Source organism: Pristiophorus japonicus, unplaced genomic scaffold (assembly GCF_044704955.1).
Source record: "Pristiophorus japonicus isolate sPriJap1 unplaced genomic scaffold, sPriJap1.hap1 HAP1_SCAFFOLD_515, whole genome shotgun sequence".
Classification (NCBI taxonomy): domain Eukaryota; kingdom Metazoa; phylum Chordata; class Chondrichthyes; family Pristiophoridae; genus Pristiophorus; species Pristiophorus japonicus.
In genome coordinates, this window is record NW_027254421.1 from 357,689 (window position 1) to 376,909 (window position 19,221).

The window sequence follows — 19,221 nt, forward strand, 5'->3', positions numbered from 1 at the left end:
GGGAGCGAGAGAGAGAGAGAAGGGGGGGGAGCGAGAGAGAGAGAGAAGGGGGGAGCGAGAGAGAGAGAGAGAGAGAAGGGGGGAGCGAGAGAGAGAGAGAAGGGGGGGAGCGAGAGAGAGAGAAGGGGGGAGCGAGAGAGAGAGAAGGGGGGGAGCGAGAGAGAGAGAAGGGGGGGAGCGAGAGAGAGAGAAGGGGGGGAGCGAGAGAGAGAGAAGGGGGGGAGCGAGAGAGAGAGAGAAGGGGGGGAGCGAGAGAGAGAGAAGGGGGGGAGCGAGAGAGAGAGAAGGGGGGGAGCGAGAGAGAGAGAAGGGGGGGAGCGAGAGAGAGAGGAAGGGGGGAGCGAGAGAGAGAGAAGGGGGGAGCGAGAGAGAGAGAAGGGGGGGAGCGAGAGAGAGAGAAGGGGGGAGCGAGAGAGAGAGAAGGGGGGAGCGAGAGAGAGAGAAGGGGGGAGCGAGAGAGAGAGAAGGGGGGGAGCGAGAGAGAGAGAAGGGGGGGAGCGAGAGAGAGAGAAGGGGGGGAGCGAGAGAGAGAGAGAAGGGGGGGAGCGAGAGAGAGAGAAGGGGGGGAGCGAGAGAGAGAGAAGGGGGGGAGCGAGAGAGAGAGAAGGGGGGAGCGAGAGAGAGAGAAGGGGGGAGCGAGAGAGAGAGAAGGGGGGGAGCGAGAGAGAGAGAAGGGGGGAGCGAGAGAGAGAGAAGGGGGAGCGAGAGAGAGAGAGGGGGGAGCGAGAGAGAGAGAGAAGGGAAAGCGAGAGAGAGAGAAGGGGGGAGCGAGAGAGAGAGAAGGGGGGGAGCGAGAGAGAGAGAAGGGGGAGGAGCAGAGAGAGAGAGAAGGGGAGGAGGAGAGAGAGAGAGAGGAGCGAGAGAGAGAGGGGGGGAGCGAGAGAGAGAGAAGGGAGAGAAGGGGGGGAGCGAGAGAGAGAGAAGGGGGGAGCGAGAGAGAGAGAGAGAAGGGGGAGCGAGAGAGAGAGAGAGAGAGAAGGGGGGGAGCGAGAGAGAGAGAGAGAGAGAGAGAAGGGGGGAGCGAGAGAGAGAGAGAGAGAGAGAAGGGGGAGCGAGAGAGAGAGAGAGAGAGAGAAGGGGGGAGCGAGAGAAAGAGAGGAAAGAAGGGGAGCGAGAGAGAGAGAGAGAGAGAGAGAGAGATTGAGAGAAGGGGAGAGAGAGTGCGAGATGAGGGGTTGTCAGGCTGGGTGTCAGCTGTAATAGCAGTGAGGAGGAGCAGCTAATACTAAGGGATTGGAAAGAATCATTGGGAAAGTAACATGGTCATGTGGCGTGCAATTCCTTCATGAGTTCGATGCCGTATAAAAGAAAATGACAGCTTATCTGAAGTGGCACTTTAAAAGAGAACAAAAAGGCCGATTCACGGGGCCCCTTCGAAGATAATCTGACGGGGGCGGGGGGAAAGAGATCGGCAACAGCCCTGAGCCTCCTGTGACCATCCCGGGTCCAGGGGGGGTGTGGGGATTGAAGGGTCACACGGGTATTGTATTGTCACACTCCCTGGGCCAGGACTGAGGGAGCGCTGCTTGGCCTTACGGACGAGACATTGCAGCCGAGGACTGCCTGCTCTCTCTCGGCCACGGCCACTGCTGGAGGAAGAGCAGGGGGGTTCTCCCGGGGCATATCCTGGGGCCAATGTTCAGCTCTCAAGCAAACGTCACTAGAAATAGAAACTGCTCATTCTCGCATTGCTGCTTGTGGGAGCTTGCTGTGCGCAAATTGGCGGCCACGGCCCTGACACGACAGCAGTGACCACACGCCAAAGACACGATCCCCGGTCACTGCTTTGCTGACTGGGGGGGGGGGGAAGGCACCCTGGCTGTGATGGAAGGCGTGTCAGAGGTCGTTTTCCAGTTACCCTCAGTAACAGGGCCTTGAAGGACCCCCCCCCCCTTGATCCAGCCCTTCTCCCCCAGCCTATCACCCCCCAAATTCCCCCAGCCCCTCCACTGACCACCTCCCCATCCCCTCCCTCCAGCTCACTCAGCCCCTACCCCCAGCCACTCCCCATTCCCTTCCTCCAGCACCCCTCCCTCCAGCTCCTCCTGCCCCTCTCACGTACCCCACACTCGAAAACTCCAGCCCACCTCCCCATCCCCTCCCTCCAGCTCACTCAGCCCCTACCCCCAGCCACTCTCCATTCCCTTCCTCCAGCACCCCTCTCTCCAGCTCCTCCTGCCCCTCTCACGTACCCCACACTCGAAAACTCCAGCCCACCTCCCCATCCCCTCCCTCCAGCTCACTCAGCCCCTACCCCCAGCCACTCCCCATTCCCTTCCTCCAGCACCCCTCCCTCCAGCTCCTCCTGCCCCTCTCACGTACCCCACACTCGAAAACTCCAGCCCCGCTCCCCATCCCCATCCCCTCCCTCCAGCTCACTCAGCCCCTACCCCCAGCCACGCCCCATTCCCTTCCTCCAGCACCCCTCCCTCCTGCCCCTCTCACGCACCCTACACTCGAAAACTCCAGCCCAACTCCCCATCCCCTCCCTCCAGCTCCTCCTGCCCCTCTCACGCACCCCACTCTCTAACTCCAGCCCCGCTCCCCATCCCCCAGTCTTTCGGATGAGACGTTAAACCGAGGCCCCGTGTGCCCCCCCCCTCAGGTGGATATAAAAGATCCCACGGCCACTATTCGGAAGAAGAGCGGGGGGGAGTTATCCCCAGGGTCCTGGGCCCAATATTTATCCCTCAATCAACATCACAAAAAAAAACAGATGCTCTGGGTCATGATCACATTGCTGTGTGTGGGAGCTTGCTGTGCGCAAATTGCCGTTTCCCACATTACAACAGTGACCGCACTCCAAAAGTACTTCATCGGCTGCAAAGCGCTTGGAGGCGCCTGGTGGTCATGAAAGGCGCTATATAAATGCAAATCTTTCCCCCTCCCCACCCCCCAGATCCCCCCAGCACCCCCATCCCTCCCTCCAGCTCCCACCCTAACCCCCTCTCACGGCCCATCGCCGCAGTTCTTTTCCATCTGTCTCTCTATTCCTCCCGCTCTCCTCTCCACTTGGGTTGGGCACTCCACCCCCCCCAGCCCAGCCACACACCCCAAAGTTTCCGTACCCAGTTGAGCATTCAATCAGCGGTCTGCCCAGGCAGCGAGTGTCGCCAGGGCGCGCTACCATGCAGAGAATTCACACCCACAATCCACAAGCACTTGCGAGCAGGGGTCACGGGACAGGAATCAGGGAGCGAGTAACTTGGCTGAATCTCTCGTCCTCGCTAACCCGGGGGGGGGGGTCCTGTGGCCAATTGTGGCCCACCTCCCCCGGGATCAACTAACTCAGCACAGCCTGAGGGGGGGGGGGGGGGTCAGGGGAACTTGATATCACCTCAGTCTCCTGAACGTATCGCTCTCAAAATGGCCGCCAGGCGGCCTTCATTAGCGGCTCTCTGCCCCTGCCCCTGCCCCTGCCCCTGCCCCTGCCCCTCTCTCTCCCCCCCAATGTGCCAGGCCCAACCTCCTATTCTTCCCACTCGCGTCAAAGTTGGGATTGCCTGCTGGGCGAGTCGGGGGGGGGGGGGGGGGGGGGGAGGGAAGAGCGTGAACTTTGAACCCTTGCAGGGGCAGTGGGCAACACAAGGTTCACCAGGTTGATTCCGGAGATGAAGGGCCTATACTCATTGGAGGTTAGAGGAATGAGAGGTGTAAGATTCTGAGGGGGCTCGACAGGGTAGGTGCAGAGAGGATGTTTCCCCTCGTGGGGGAATCTAGAACTAGGGGACATAGTCTCAGAATAAGGGGCCGCCCATTTAAAACTGAGATGAGGAGGAATTTCTTCTCTCAGAGGGTTGTAAATCTGTGGAATTCTCTGCCCCAGAGAGCTGTGGAGCCTGGGACATTGAATATATTTAAGGCGGAGATAGACAGATTTTGAGCGATAAGGGAGTGAAGGGTTATGGGGAGCGGGCGGGGAAGTGGAGCTGAGTCCATGATCGGATCAGCCATGATCTTATTGAATGGCGGAGCAGGCTCGAGGGGCCGAATGGCCGACTCCTGCTCCTATTTCTTATGTTCTTACGCACCATCCAATAAGATAGTGATCAGGAGCAGGACCCTGATGCTTTTGTTTTCACTGACAGGGGTGGTGTGGTGGTGGGGTGGGGGGAGGGGGGCGGGTACTGAGGCCAAATGGCCTACTCCTGCTCCAATTTTGTTATGTTCTTATAAAACACGCCACCCTCCAGGCCAGGCATGGCCAAGTGCTGGCAAAGAGTTAACAAGGCCAGAGACCCGCGTCCCTTTGGGATTGAGGTGGCATCAGACAGCGAGAGGCTCATGTTCCAACAGTCGGCAACCGAGATGCAATCATGTGAGGGACATGTGACTGCTGGCGAACTGACCTGAGGCTAGATTCCTTACATGAGGAGCCTTTGAAGTAGATTGCCTCGAGTGTCAGCAGACAGTTTGCGGGCACAGTTCCCAGACACTCCACTAGGTCACAAGACAACCCACCACCCTTCTCCCCTCCCCCCTCTTCCATCACTTCTAATATGTCCTTACTATACAGTACAAATGTACACGAGGCCCATACTGGAGAGAAGGTCACTCTGTGACCAGTAACCTTTATTAGCCAGCACTGAAGTGGAGAAGATGCGTGGAGCTTCCCCTTTTATACCTGAAAGTCCAGGTTAGGTGTGTCTCCCACAAGTTCACCACCTAGTGGTCAGTGTTCTCATGGTGTACAACTTCGGTCAGTTTATAGATGGATTACAATGACAGTAGCATACATGACAACTTCCACCTCTATCATCACCCGCCTCAGCTCAGCTCATCTGCTTCCGAAACCCTTCATCCATGCCTTTGTTACCTCCAGGCTCGACCATTCCAATGCTCCACTGGCTGGCCTCCCATCCTCCACCCCTCGTAAACTAGAGGTGATCCAAAACTCGGCTGCCCAGTGTCCTAACTTGCACCAAGTCCCGCTCACCCATCACCCCCTGTGCTCGCTGACCTGTGTCCTAACTCGCACCGAGTCCCGCTCACCCATCACCCCCTGTGCTCGCTGCCCCGTGTCCTAACTCGCACCAAGTCCCACTCACCCATCACCCCCTGTGCTCACTGCCCCGTTTCCTAACTCGCACCCAGTCCCACTCACCCATCACCCCCTGTGCTCGCTGCCCCGTGTCCTAACTCGCACCCAGTCCCACTCACCCATCACCCCCCGTGCTCACTGCCCTGTGTCCTAACTCGCACCCAGTCCCACTCACCCATCACCCCCTGTGCTCACTGCCCCGTGTCCTAACTCGCACCGAGTCCCGCTCACCCATCACCCCCTGTGCTCACTGCCCCGTGTCCTAACTCGCACCCAGTCCCACTCACCCATCACCCCCTGTGCCCCGTGTCCTAACTCACACCGAGTCCCGCTCACCCATCACCCCCTGTGCTCACTGCCCCGTTTCCTAACTCGCACCGAGTCCCACTCACCCATCACCCCCTGTGCTCGCTGCCCCGCGTCCTAACTCGCACCCAGTCCCACTCACCCATCACCCCCTGTCCTAACTCGCACCCAGTCCCACTCACCCATCACCCCCTGTGCTCACTGCCCCGTTTCCTAACTCGCACCGAGTCCCACTCACCCATCACCCCCTGTACTCACTGCCCCGTGTCCTAACTCGCACCGAGTCCCGCTCACCCATCACCCCCTGTGCTCACTGCGCCGTGTCCTAACTCACACCAAGTCCCGCTCACCCATCACCCCCTGTGCTCACTGCCCCGTGTCCTAACTCGCACCAAGTCCCGATCACCCATCACCCCCTGTGCTCACTGCCCCGTGTCCTAACTCGCACCAAGTCCCACTCACCCATCACCCCCTGTGCTCGCTGCCCCGTGTCCTAACTCACACCCAGTCCCACTCACCCATCACCCCCTATGCTCGCTGCCCCGTGTCCTAACTCGCACCCAGTCCCACTCACCCATCACCCCCTGTGCTCGCTGCCCCCGTGTCCTAACTCACACCCAGTCCCGCTCACCCATCACCCCCTGTGCTCACTGCCCCGTGTCCTAACTCACACCCAGTCCCGCTCACCCATCACCCTCTGTGCTCACTGCCCCGTGTCCTAACTCGCACCGAGTCCCGCTCACCCATCACCCCCTGTGCTCACTGCCCCGTGTCCTAACTCGCACCAAGTCCCGATCACCCATCACCCCCTGTGCTCACTGCCCCGTGTCCTAACTCGCACCAAGTCCCACTCACCCATCACCCCCTGTGCTCGCTGCCCCGTGTCCTAACTCACACCCAGTCCCGCTCACCCATCACCCCCTGTGCTCACTGCCCCGTGTCCTAACTCGCACCAAGTCCCGCTCACCCACCTACATTAGCTCCCGGTTAAGCAACGCCTCAATTTTAAAATTCACATGCTTGTTTTCAAATCCCTCCATGGCCCTCATCCCTCCCTAGCTCCTCCAGCCCTACAACACCCCCACCCGAGATCTCTGCGTTCCTCTAATTCTCTTGCACATTCCCGATTTTAATCACTCCCACCATCGGTGGCCGTGACTTCTGCTGCCTGGGCCCCAAGCTCTGGAACTCCCTCCCTAAACCTCTCCATCTCTCGTTCCTCCTTTAAGACACTCCTTAAAACCTACCTCTTTGACCAAGCTTTTGGTCACCTGTCCCAATATCTCCTTATGTGGCTCGGTGTCAAATTTTCTTTGTTTGGTTCCAGTTAAACACCTTGGGATGTTTTACTATGTTAAAGGCGCGATATAAATGCAATTTGTTGTTGGTTTCCACCAACCAGAATGTCAACACATCGCACTCTCAGAATTTGCAGCTTCGGGCTTTTTTTTGTCGTCACTGCAACTCTGTTGGGTCAATTTCCCAGCAAGCACTGCCAGCAGGCACCTGGCGTGCTAATGATATAGGTAAAAAACAGGATGAGGTCCTACGAGACGAATTTAGGGAGCTTGGAGTTAAATTAAAAAGTAGGACCTCAAAAGTAGTAATCTCAGGATTGCTACCAGTTGCCACGTGCTCGGAATCGCAGGATAGCTTAGATGAATACGTGGCTTGACATGTGGTGCAGAAGGGAGGGATTCAAATTCCTGGGGCATTGGAAGCGGTTCTGGGGGAGGTGGGACCAGTACAAACCGGACGGTCTGCACCTGGGCAGGACCGGAACCAATGTCCTCGGGGGAGTTTTTGCTGGAGCTGTTTGGGAGGAGTTAAAACTTATTTGGCAAGGGGATAGGAACCTATGCAGGGAAACAGAGGGAAATAAAATGGAGACAGAAGCAATCGATAGAAAGGAGAATAGTAAAAGTGGAGGGCAGAGAAACCCAAGGCAAAAAACAAAAATGGCCACTGTACAGCAAAATTCTAAAGGGTCAAAGTGTGTTAAAAAGACAAGCCTGAAGGCTCTGTGCCTCAATGCGAGGAGTATTCGGAATAAGATGGACGAATTAATTGTGCAGATAGCAGTTAACGGATACGATGTGATTGGCATCACGGAGACATGGCTCCAGGGTGACCAAGGCTGGGAACTCAACATCCAGGGATATTCAGCATTTAGGAAGGATAGACAGAAAGGAAAAGGAGGCGGGGTGGCATTGCTGGTTAAAGAGGAAATTAATGCAATAGTAAGGAAGGACATTGGCTTGGAAGATGTGGAATCGGTATTGGTGGAGCTGCGGAATACCAAAGGGCAGAAAACACGAGTGAGAGTTGTGTACAGGCCTCCAAATAGTAATAGTGAGGTTGGGGACAGCATCAAACAAGAAATAAAGGATGTGTGCAATAAAGATACAGCAGTAATCATGGGCGACTTTAATCTACATATTGATTGGCCTAACCTAACTGGTAGCAATGCAGTGGAGGAGGATTTCCTAGAGTGTATTAGGGATGGTTTTCTAGACCAATATGTTGAGGAACCAACCAGAGAGCTGGCCATCCTCGACTGGGTGATGTGTAATGAGAAGGGACCAATTAGCAATCTTGTTGTGCGAGGCCCCTTGGGGAAGAGTGACCATAATATGGTAGAATTCTTTATTAAGATGGAGAGTGACACAGTTAATTCAGAGACTAGGGTCCTGAACTTAAGGAAAGGTAATTTTGACGGTATGAGGCGCGAATTGGCTAGATTAGACTGGCAAATGATACTTAAAGGTTTGACGGTGAATAGGCAATGGCAAACATTTAAAGATCATATGGACGACTTCAACAATTGTACATCCCTAAAACGAGGAAGGTGGCTCAACTGTGGTTAACAAAGGAAATGAAGGATAATGTTAAATCCAAGGAAGAGGCATATAAATTGGCCAGAAAAAGCAGTCCTCCAGAGGACTGGGAGAAATTTAGAATTCAGCAGAGGAGGACTAAGGGTTTAATTAAGAAGAGGAAAACAGAGTAAGAGGGGAAGCTTGCCGGAAACATAAAAACTGCAAAAGCTTCTATAGATATGAGAAAAGAAAAAGATTAGTGAAGACAAACGTAGGTCCCTTGCAGTCGGATTCAGGTGAATTTATAATGGGGAACAAAGAAATGGCAGACCAATTGAACAAATACTTTGGTTCTGTCTTCACAAAGGAAGACATAAATAACCTTCCGGATGTACTAGGGGACCGAGGGTCTAGTGAGAAGGAGGAACTGAAGGCTATCCTTATTAGGCGGGAAATTGTGTTAGGGAAATTGACGGGATTGAAGGCCGATAAATCCCCAGGGCCTGATAGTCTGCATCCCAGAGTACCTAGAAATAGTGGATGCATTGGTGATAATTTTCCAACAGTCTATCGACTCTGGATCAGTTCCTATGGACTGGAGTTTGCTAATGTAACACCACTTTTTAAAAAAGGAGGGAGAGAGAAAACGGGTAATTATAGACCGGTTAGCCTCACATCAGTAGTGGGGAAAATGTTGGAATCAATCATTAAGGATGAAATAGCAGCGCATTTGGAAAGCAGTGATAGGATTGGTCCAAGTCAGCATGGATTTATGAAAGGGAAATCATGCTTGACAAATCTTCTGGAATTTTTTGAGGATGTAACTAGTAGAGTGGACAAGGAAGAACCAGTGAATGTGATTTATTTGGACTTTCAAAAGGCTTTTGACAAGGTCCCACACAAGAGATTGGTGTGCAAAATCAAAGCACATGGTATTGGGGGTAATGTACTGACGTGGATAGAGAACTGGTTGGCAGACAGAAAGCAGAGAGTCGGGATAAACGGGTCCTTTTCAGAATGGCAGGCAGTGACTAGTGGGGTGCCGCAGGGCTCAGTGCTGGAACCCCAGCTCTTTACAATATATATTCATGATTTCGATGAAGGAATTGAGTGTAATATCTCCAAGTTTGCAGATGACACTAAACTGGGTGGTGGTGTGAGCTGTGAGGAGGACACTAAGAGGCTGCAGGATGATTTGGACAGGTTAGGCGATAGGGCAAATACATGGCAGATGCAGTAATAATGTGGATAAATGTGAGGTTATCCACTTTGGTGGCAAAAACACGAAAGCAGAATATTATCTGAATGGTGGCAAATTAGGAAAAGGGGAGGTGCAGCAAGACCAGGGTGTCATGGTTCATCAGTCATTGAAGGTTGGCATGCAGGTACAGCAGATGGTGAAGAAGGCAAATGGTATGTTGGCCTTCATAGCTAGGGGATTTGAGTATAGGAGCAGGGAAGTCTTACTGCAGTTGTACAGGGCCTTGGTGAGGCCCCACCTGGAATATTGTGTTCAGTTTTGGTCTCCTAATCTGAGGAAGGACGTTCTTGCTATTGAGGGAGTGCAGCGAAGGTTCACCAGACTGATTCCAGGGATGGCCGGACTGACAGATGAGGAGAGACTGGATCAACTGGGCCTTTATATACTGGAGTTTAGAAGGATGAGAGGGGATCTCATAGAAACATTTAAGATTCTGACGGGACTGGACAGGTTCGATGCAGGAAGAATGTTCCCGATGTTGGGGAAGTCCAGAACCAGGCGACACAGTCTTAGGATAAGGGGCAGGCCATTTAGGACTGAGATGAGAAACTTCTTCACTCAGAGAGTGGTTAACCTGTGGAATTCCCTGCCGCAGAGAGTTGTTGATGCCAGTTCATTGGATTATATTCAAGAAGGAGTTAGATGTGGCCCTTACGGCTAAAGGGATCAAGGGGTATGGAGAGAAAGCAGGAAAGAGGTACTGAGGGAATGATCAGCCATGATCTTATTGAATGGTGGTGCAGGCTCGAAGGGCCGAATGGCCTGATCCTGCACCTATTTTCTATGTTTCTATGTAATTAAGCCAAGTGAGTTTGACGACTCGGCCTCACTCATCCTCCCCACCAGCCACCACTCCATCCGTCCACCTCCCTCTTCCTGGGTGTGTGTCTTAAACTTTACTCCCAACCACTCTGACCCTGTTTTTCTGGTCCCCTGCGACATCACACACTCCATCCCATTATCTTTTTCTTCGGTGGTCCCTCGTATCGAGGATGACTTGCTTCCACGTCAAAAAAAGGATGAGTTCACAGGTGTTTCGATGAAGGACCTAATATTCCAGGTCACAAACTACATCCTGAAGGGTGGAAGATGCCTGTGGGTGGGTTTGTTTAACGTGGGGTGGCCGTTGCACACCAGCCACCACACGGGGCTTGACAGAGCGAGGCCTTGGCCCAGTGGCAAGGGTTAACCAGGACGACTGGAGACCAGCTCTGCTGCACGGACTTAGCGCGCCCACATATCTGGCCCATGCTTCCCCTGGGCCCTCGCCTCTTCTGGGCTCCGAGCTCCCGCCTCTACTGGGTCCCGATCGCATTGCTCCTGGGCCCAGATCTCTCGCCCCACCTCCACCACGACCTCTCGCCACACCTCTGCCGTACCTGGGCCCCACCGAAGTTCCTGCCCATGCTCCAATCAGCGACCTGTGTTTCGGTGATGTCACCCAATCACCCTCCTGGAATGACTCGCGCTGTATCTGGAAGTGCAATGCTCCTTTTCTAGCCCCGGCCTGTGGCTGGTGTTTCCTCGCAGGTCGGGGCCCCACGTTGGTTCCAGGCCTGTTGCTCCCCCTCCTCCTCCTCCTCTTCTACCCCCGACCTGCGGCCCTGGAACCAGCGTGGTGCCCCGACCTGCGAGGAATCCCGTTATACCTCTAAAATGGCCCCACATCGAGACATCGCTATTCAAGCCTGAGGAACCACAGCTAATCAGGATGATCCTCGTCACTCATCCCACGCATTCAGGGAGCAACCTCAAGGCCCTTTCCTCTGTGTCGGTATCGCCATGTTATTTCAGGGCATCCAGAAACGTGCACACTCCCAATGGACCCAACCCCTTCCCATTCACTCCAATCGTACACAATCCCAATGGACCCAACCCCTTCCCATTCACTCCCACTGTACACAATCCCAATGGACCCAACCCCTTTCCATTCACTCCCACTGTACACAATCCCAATGGACCCAACCCCTTCCCATTCACTCCATTTACACAATCCCAATGGACCCAACCCCTTCCCATTCACTCCAATCGTACACAATCCCAATGGACCCAACCCCTTCCCATTCACTCCCACTGTACACAATCCCAATGGACCCAACCCCATCCATTCACTCCCACTATACACAATCCCAATGGACCCAACCCCTTGCCATTCACTCCCACTATACACAATCCCAATGGACCCAACCCCTTGCCATTCACTCCCACTGTACACAATCCCAGTAGACCCAACTCCTTCCCATTCACTCCATTTACACAATCCCAATGGACCCAACCCCTTCCCATTCACTCCCATTTACACAATCCCAATGGACCCAACCCCTTCCCATTCACTCCCATTTGCACAATCCAAATAGACCCAACCCCTTCCCATTCACTCCCATTTGCACAATCCCAATGGACCCAACCCATTCCCATTCACTCCCATTGTACGCAATCTAAATGAACCCAACCCCTTGGGTTGCTGTGCTCCTGACCTAGCTATACAAGAGCATGGAGGTTGTGCTTGAACTATATAAAACACAAGTTAGGCCACAGCTAGAGTACTGCGTGCAGTTCTGGTCACCACATTACAGGAAAGATGCACCAGAGAGGATACAGAGGCGATATATGTGGATGTTGCCTGGACTGGAAAACTTTAGCTATGAGGAAAGATTGGATAGGCTGGGGTTGTTTTCCTTGGAAGAGGAAACTGAGGGGAGACCTTATAGGAGGTGTATAAAATTATGAGGGGCCTGGATAGAGTGGATAGGAAATATCTATTTCCCTTAGCAGAGGGTCAACAACCAGGGGGCTTAGATTTAAAGTAATTGGTAGGAGGATTACAGGGGATTTTTTTCACCCAGAGGGTGGTGGGGGTCTGGAACTCACGGCCTGAAAGGGGGGTAGAGGCAGAAACCCTCACCATACTTAAAAAGTACCTGGATGTGCCCCTGAAGTGCCGTAACCCACAGGGCTACGGACCCAGAGCGGGAAAGTGGGATTAGGCTGGATGGCTCTTGGTCGGCCGGCGCGGACACGATGGGCCGAAATGGCCTCCTTCCGCGCGGTAAATTTCTGCTGGTGATCCTGGGAGTTGATGATCGGTAACCCAGCTGTAAGAGGTCCCTGCAAGACTCAGCACACGTGGGCAGTGTGAATGCCCATGCAGATTCTCTCGTGTTGTTACTGTTCTCTCCCTATAATTAGATTAAATCACGGGGCAATCTAATCAGAGCTGGTGCAGATAATTGCTGAGTGGATGATTTGATTCAGAGATAAATCAGATTTTTACAGCCAAGCACTTCACTGCTTGCCAACTGACTTTCGCGGTCCAAGAGTCTATGAGCAGCTGGACTTTAATCGTGAACTGCAAATGGTTAAACACATTATGCCTTGGGTGAGACGCTTGCGTTAACCACAACAAATTGCATTTACACAGTGCCGTTAACTGAGTAAAAACGTCTCAAGGCCCCTCAGAGGAGCGATCGGACAATATTTTGATTCTGGAGATGAAGGGATTGATTTATGAGGAAAGGTTGAGCAGGTTGGGCCTATACACATTGGAGTTCAGAAGAATGAGAGGTGATTTAATCGAAACTTAGAAGATAACGAGGGGGCTCGACAGGGTAGATGCAGAGATATTTCCACTCATAGGGGAATCTAGAACTAGGGGACATAGTCTCAGAATAAGGGGCCCATTTAAAACGGAGCTGAGGAGGAATTTCTTCTCTCAGAGGGTTGTAAATCTGTGGAATTCTCTGCCCCAGAGAGCTGTGGGGGCTGGGTCATTGAATATATTTAAGGTGGAGATAGACAGATTTTTGAGCGATAAGGGTTATGGGGAGCGGGCGGGGAAGTGGAGCTGAGTCCATGATCGGATCAGCCATGATCTTGTTGCATGGCGGAGCAGGCTCGAGGGGCCGAATGGCCGACTCCTGCTCCTGTTTCTGATGTTGTTATTTGACACCGAGCCACAAGGAGGTGTGAGGACATGGTTAAAGTGGTAGATTCTAAAGCGTGTCTTAAAAGGAGGGGAGAGAGGTAGAGAGGGTTCGGCAGGGAATTCTAGAGCTTAGGACCTTGGCAGCTGAGGCACAGCTTCCGATGGTGGAGCGATTAAAATCGGGGAGGTGCAAGGTCAGAGAATTGGAGGAGAGCAGATATCGAGGAGGGTCAGTCAGCGAGCACAGGGGGGTGATGGGTGAGCGGGACTGGGTGCGAGTTAGGACATGGGGTCAGCGAGCACAGGGGGGTGATGGGTGAGCGGGACTGGGTGCGAGTTAGGACACAGGGCAGTGAGCACAGGGGGTGATGGGTGAGTGGGACTGGGTGCGAGTTAGGACACGGGGTCAGCGAGCACAGGGGGTGATGGGTGAGCGGGACTGGGTGTGAGTTAGGACACGGGTCAGCGAGCACAGGGGGGTGATGGGTGAGCGGGACTGGGTGTGAGTTAGGACACGGGTCAGCGAGCACAGGGGGGTGATGGGTGAGCGGGACTGGGTGTGAGTTAGGACACGGGGCAGTGAGCACAGGGGGTGATGGGTGAGCGGGACTTGGTGCGAGTTAGGACACGGGGCAGTGAGCACAGGGGGGTGATGGGTGAGCGGGACTGGGTGCGAGTTAGGACACGGGGCAGTGAGCACAGGGGGGTGATGGGTGAGCGGGACTCGGTGCGAGTTAGGACACGGGGCAGTGAGCACAGGGGGGTGATGGGTGAGCGGGACTCGGTGCGAGTTAGGACACAGGGCAGTGAGCACAGGGGGGTGATGGGTGAGCGGGACTCGGTGCGAGTTAGGACACGGGGGCAGCGAGCACAGGGGGTGATGGGTGAGTGGGACTGGGTGCGAGTTAGGACACGGGGCAGTGAGCACAGGGGGTGATGGGTGAGTGGGACTCGGTGCGAGTTAGGACACGGGGGCAGTGAGCACAGGGGGTGATAGGTGAGCGGGACTCGGTGCGAGTTAGGACACGGGGCAGCCGAGTTTTGGATCACCTCGAGTTTACGTCGGGTAGAATGTGGGAGGCCAGCCAGGTGTGCGTTGGAATAGTCCAGTCTGGAGGTAACAAAGGCACGGGCGACGGTTTCAGCAGCGGATGGGCAAGGAGGCGGGCAGGGAGTGAATGGGAAGAGGGGGGGGGGGGGCGATGTGGGGGGTTGGGTCTATTAGGACAATCCATGCCGTCTGGTGAATCTCCGCAAGGCCCCATTTCGTCACAAACAGGACGGCACGTGCTGTGCTGATGCCAGAGATATCTGTGGGCTCTCGCTGCACAATTGGCCCTATGTTCCACCGTCTGATCAGCCGATACGAATGGCACTTGGGCAAGTATCCCAAGCGAGTGTCGTAGTCAGTCACAGGACTACAGTGCCAGCTGTGGCTCAGTGGGCAGCACTCTCGCCTCTGAGTCAGAAGGTTGTGGATTCAAGTCCCCACTCAGGGGGCTTGAGCACACAAAAAAAAAATCTAGACCAACACTCTAGTGCAGCGCTGAGGGAGTGCTGCACTGTCTTTGGATGAGACGTTAAACCGAGTCCCCGACTGCCCTCTCAGGTGGCCGTAAAAGATCCCATGGCACTATGTCGAAGAAGAGCAGGGGAGTTATCCCCAGTGCCCTGGGGCTAATATTTATCCTTCAATCAACATTACCAAAAAAACAGATTATCTGGTCACAATCGCATTGCTATTTGTGGGAGCTTGCTGTGCGCAAATTGGCGTTTCCCACATTACTCCAAAAGTACTTAATTGGCTGTAAAGTGCTTTATTGTTTGTAAGGCACTATATAAATTCAAGAGGTAGGTTTTAAGGAGCGTCTTGAAGGAGGAAAGAGAGGCAGAGAAATTTAGGGAGGGGGTTCCAGAGCTTGGGGCCCAGGCAACAGAAGGCACGGCCACCGATGGTGGAGCGATTATAATCAGGGATGCTCAGGGGGGCAGAATTAAGGAGTGCAGACATCTCGGAGGGGTTGAGGGGCTGGAGGGGATTACAGAGATAGGGAGGGGCGAGGGCCATGGAGGGATTTGTAAACAAGGATGGGAATTTTGAAATTGAGGCGTTATGCTATCCTGCAACCAGTCTCCATTCCTCAATGTGTGAGCTCGGGGAATGGGGGCAAGCTATTCAACCACACGGCCCTCCCCAACACCAGGAGCATGGAGGGTAAGTGTAGCCTCTCCCCCACGCCCCAGGCTGGGTCAGCTCATTCAGCACAGACCCTTCCTATGCCGTGTGGCTCGGTACTGCACCGGATCACCACGCCGAGTTATGGGACGGTAATTTACCAGAGTTATTCAAAGTGTCGCTAGCGGCTCTCCTCGCTCAGAAAGAGGACCTGCTCAAGACAGCACGTTCCCAGTCTGTTCTCAGTCTACACAGCGCCCATCACACACACTCCCCTCCTGTTACTTCCAGATCGCACTTCCCGCGTAGACCCTCCACACTCCCGTTACTCTCTCCCCATGCAGACCCTCTCTCACTCCCCCCAGTGCAGACCCTCCCTCACAAGTGTAGACCCTCCCTTACTCCCCGCCCCCCCAGTGTAGACCCTCACCCCCCCCCCAGTATAGACCCTCTCTCACACCCTCCCCCCAGTGTAGACCCTCCCTCACACCCTCCCCCCAGTGTAGACCCTCACTCCCCCCCAGTGTAGACCCTCACCCCCCCCAGTATAGACCCTCTCTCACACCCTCCCCCCAGTGTAGACCCTCACTCCCCCCAGTATAGACCCTCTCTCACACTCTCCCCCCAGTGTAGACCCTCCCTCACACCCTCCCCCCAGTGTAGACCCTCACTCACACCCTCCCCCCAGTGTAGACCCTCACTCCCCCCAGTATAGACCCTCACCCCCCCCCAGTATAGACCCTCCCTCATACCCTCCCCCCAGTATAGACCCTCCCTCATACCCTCCCCCCAGTGTAGACCCTCCCTCACCACCCTAGTATAGACCCTCCCTTATACCCCCCCCCAGTATAGACCCTCCCACATACCCTCCCCCCAGTATAGACCCTCCCTCATACCCCCCCCCCAGTATAGACCCTCCCTCATACCCTCCCCCCAGTATAGACCCTCCCTCATACCCTCCCCCCAGTATAGACCCTCCCTCATACCCTCCCCCCAGTATAGACCCTCCCTCATACCCCCCCCCCCCAGTATAGACCCTCCCTCATACCCCCCCAGTATAGACCCTCCCTCATACCCCCCCCCCCAGTATAGACCCTCCCTCATACCCTCCCCCCAGTATAGACCCTCCCCCACCACCCCCAGTGTAGACCCTCACTCCCCCACTCCCAGTGTAGACCCTCACTCCCCCACTCCCAGTGTAGACCCTCACTCCCCCCCCAGTGTAGACCCTCACTCCCCCACTCACAGTGTAGACCCTCACTCACAGTGTAGACCCTCACTACCCCCCCAGTGTAGACCCTCACTCCCCCCCGCCAGTGCAGACCCTCATCCCCCCACTCCCAGTGTAGACCCTCACTCCCAGTGTAGACCCTCACTCTTCCCCCCCCCCAGTGTAGACCCACACTCCCCCTCCCGTGTAGACCCACTCCCAGTGTAGACCCTCACTCCTCCCCCAGTGTAGAACCTCACTCCCACCACCCCAGTGTAGACCCTCACTCCCCCTCCCCCAGTGTAGACCCTCACTCCCCCCTCCCCCAGTGTAGAACCTCACTCCCACCACCCCAGTGTAGAACCTCACTCCCCCTCCCCCAGTGTAGACCCTCACTCCACCTTCCCCAGTGTAGACCCTCACTCCATCTCCCCCAGTGTAGACCCTCACTCCCCCTCCCCCAGTGTAGACCCTCACCCCCCCCCCCCCCAGTGTAGACCCTCACTCCCACCACCCCAGTGTAGACCCTCACTCCCACCACCCCAGTGTAGACCCTCACTCCCCCAGTGTAGACCCTCACTCCCCCTCCCCAGTGTAGACCCTCACTCACCCTCCCCCAGTGTAGACCCTCACTCCCCCTCCCCCAGTGTAGACCGTCACTCCCCCCTCCCCCAGTGTAGACCCTCACTCCCCCCTCCCCCAGTGTAGACCCTCACTCACCCCCCCCCCCCCAGTGTAGACCCTCCCCTCCATTACTCTCTTTCCCGCTGTAGACCCTCCCTCCCCCACTGGAGCCTGCCCCTCACTGACAGGACCGGGCAGAAATTGGGGGCGGTGGTTGACTGAAGCATTACAACTGGCCTGAGTGGCCCCTGGTGTCGGCGGTGGAGGAGTTGGAGAGCATCAACAAAGTTTCCTGCTCCTGATCACCAGCCAGTGGCACCCGCTCAGCCCGTTCACTCGTGGGCTGAGGAGGAGGCAGGGAAATCAATCTGGGCTGTGATGCCCCCTATAGCCGAAGATCCAGGCCGACACTTTTTTTGGGGAGCTATCCCGCACTTCAGTCACTTGCGACCAGGAAACCTGCATCTCTCCCCCCCCCCCCCCAAAGCGCGAATCCCGAGCCATAATCGAGGTGTACAGGGGAGGAGAGGAGGGGAAAGAGGTGTCCCACACGGGGCTACTCACCGACGATAATGCCGCAGGCGCTCACCAGCCCAATCTCCTTCTTCAGGGCCACCCCTTGCCCACCGTTCTCCCCTTTCTTGCCGCCGTTCTCCGAGTTGTTGAGGGTCTCAGCACTTTTGCTGGTGGAGGCTGGACTCCTCAATCGACTTCCCTCAGCCATTCTGCCTCCCTAATTCTCCTTACAATTAGTATATATTTCTCTTTTAAGTCAAAAGTATGAGAGAGAACCAGAGGTTCAGAGCAGAAATTACAAGCTTGTGTGAGAGAAAAGGTTAAAAAAATAATAATTAAATGATACTGAAATTTTTTTTAAAAATCTATTAATTTCCTGCCAATTCCTCCCAGCCCAAGGGGGTGGATTCCACTCCCAGATAATGCCACTCCAAAGATGCACTTACTTTTGTCCCCTTATCTGAGTCAGGAACGGTGCTCAGGGACACACTACTGCCCCCACACCTTTACTGAGATATAAAAAGAAATGAGCAAAATTTAAAAGACAGATGGGACGTGGGACGAGAGCAAAAGGCATCAATTACTCACACACACACACACACACACACAAAAGCAAAACAAATTTTAAAATCCAGCCACACAGCGGGTGGGAAGAGTTTTTTTTTAAAACTGAAAGGTTGGTTTTCTTCCTGCACATTCATCAATTAATACACGGATTCATTAAAATGGGCCAAGCAGCAATCTGCAGAAACTGCTCTGACTATTCTGCAGACTGATCCAGCCCGGAGGAGATGCAGTTTTCGTCCCAAGGTCCTGGTTATAGTTGAGTTTCCCAGCCCAGATCTGCTCTGCTTTGCTTTGCTTTGCTTTGCTTTGAAAAGGATTTTGCAGCTCTGCTCTCTCGATTTTTCTCTCTCTCTCTCTCGCTCTTCTTTGGCTTTTTATATGTTTTATTCTCACTCGGCTCCTCCTTCCTGGCGTGTCTTCAATCTGACGCTGCTCGAAGGAGGGAGAGAGAAAAACAGCCTGCAAGATCACACAGGGCGGTAACAGGCGCCTGCGGAAGAGATTGCAACGCCACCCCAGCTCCAGAGTTCGATGCAAAAAAGGAAAAGGGAATCGTTCAGCCAAAGTCGCTTTATTAAAAGCAAACAGATGGAATCAGCGGCTCCTCCAGCCCAGAAGGGCTCGCCACCCCCCCCCTCTCTCCCGTCCTTCAGTGAGGACCAGCTAGCCCAGCCTTGCCCAAGGTCAGGTGCCGAACAACAAGATGGGAAGAGCTGAGTCAGTCAGGACAAGGCTCATTTACAACCCACAGCTTGTCCTTCGTTTGTACTACCCAC

At 54.6% G+C, this 19,221-nt stretch overlaps 1 protein-coding gene across 1 annotated transcript in view; it reads right to left on the bottom strand.

Moving 5' to 3' along the window:
- LOC139253816 (large neutral amino acids transporter small subunit 2-like) overlaps positions 1-18,816 on the bottom strand; it is a 96,793-nt gene extending 77,977 nt beyond the window's left edge. The window contains exon 1 of the mRNA XM_070873578.1: positions 17,927-18,816. Within this exon, the coding sequence (XP_070729679.1) occupies positions 17,927-18,086 (160 nt within the window). The 5' untranslated portion in view covers positions 18,087-18,816. The remainder of the gene's footprint in view (positions 1-17,926) is intronic.
- Positions 18,817-19,221: the final 405 nt, after the last annotated feature.